The following is a 930-nucleotide window of genomic DNA, read 5'->3' on the forward strand; positions in this document are numbered from 1 at the left end:
TATGGATGCTTTGTAATCGAACATACATAGATGTACATTATTAAAATGTAATATAAGAGAGTATTTCCAAAGAGAGAGAGAGAGAGAGAGAGAGAGAGAGAGAGAGAGAGAGAAAGAAGGCGGGCAAATTGCAATATAATTGGCCAAGGTGCGAAATGCTTTTATTCCATTACATACTTAAGGGCTGCAGAGGAAGCAGCTGCAGCTAATTGTGGCAGGAGCAGGAGCAGACTTTGACATTGCAGGAGCAGAAGTGCCAGCGGCTGGCACTGCAGAACTGGTTGGAGCAGGGGCACGCAAACTTGCTGGCCGCGAACACGTCCCCCTCCCCATGAGCCTCCATGTGCGCCTGCAGGCTCGACGACGACGTGGCCACCTGGCTCTGCTCATCCACGGTTCCCACGAAGTCGGGCCTCAGCTGGCTGCTCATCCTCTTTGCCGCCGCTACACGCTCCGCGGGAACCCCGGTGTTTGCGACGACAGAATGAGCAGCTACAACCAATGCCACTAGAAGAAGCACTGACATGAGCTTGGCTAACACAGCTAGCGGGGCATGAGATGCCATAATGATAGTATGATGATACTAGTACAGCAGACTATTGTTATGGTTATTGTTATGCAGGCGGCGAGCAAATTCTGTCGATATCATATCTTGCCTCAGGGGGACCTTTTATAGATGCCCGCAGCCCATAGCTGCTCGGGGTTTCAGCACGCGTCGCATTGACCCCGATAGAGTAATGCAACCAAACCATATAACATAGAGTAATTACGCCCCAACATAGAGTAATGCAACCAAACCATATAACATACAAAATCTAGGGGCAGATAGATAGTAGACCACTCTTGTCATCCAGTGTTTCTCTGGATTTCAACACCGATGGGACCCACAGTCGATGTTTGGCAAAATTCATTTATTCTTTTGAGAGAAAT

The 930-nt window shown here is 48.7% G+C and overlaps 1 protein-coding gene across 1 annotated transcript; it reads right to left on the reverse strand.

Moving 5' to 3' along the window:
- Window positions 1-205: 205 nt before the first annotated feature.
- LOC147461200 (uncharacterized) lies at window positions 206-629 on the reverse strand. The gene has a single exon (XM_086505076.1). It carries the CDS (start codon window positions 563-565, stop codon window positions 206-208), a length of 360 nt encoding a protein of 119 aa, XP_086361202.1. The 5' UTR covers window positions 566-629.
- Between the last annotated feature and the right edge of the window lie 301 nt (window positions 630-930).

Source organism: Adiantum capillus-veneris, chromosome 3, assembly GCF_014529385.1.
Source record: "Adiantum capillus-veneris isolate H3 chromosome 3, ASM1452938v2, whole genome shotgun sequence".
Taxonomy (NCBI): Eukaryota; Viridiplantae; Streptophyta; class Polypodiopsida; order Polypodiales; family Pteridaceae; genus Adiantum; species Adiantum capillus-veneris.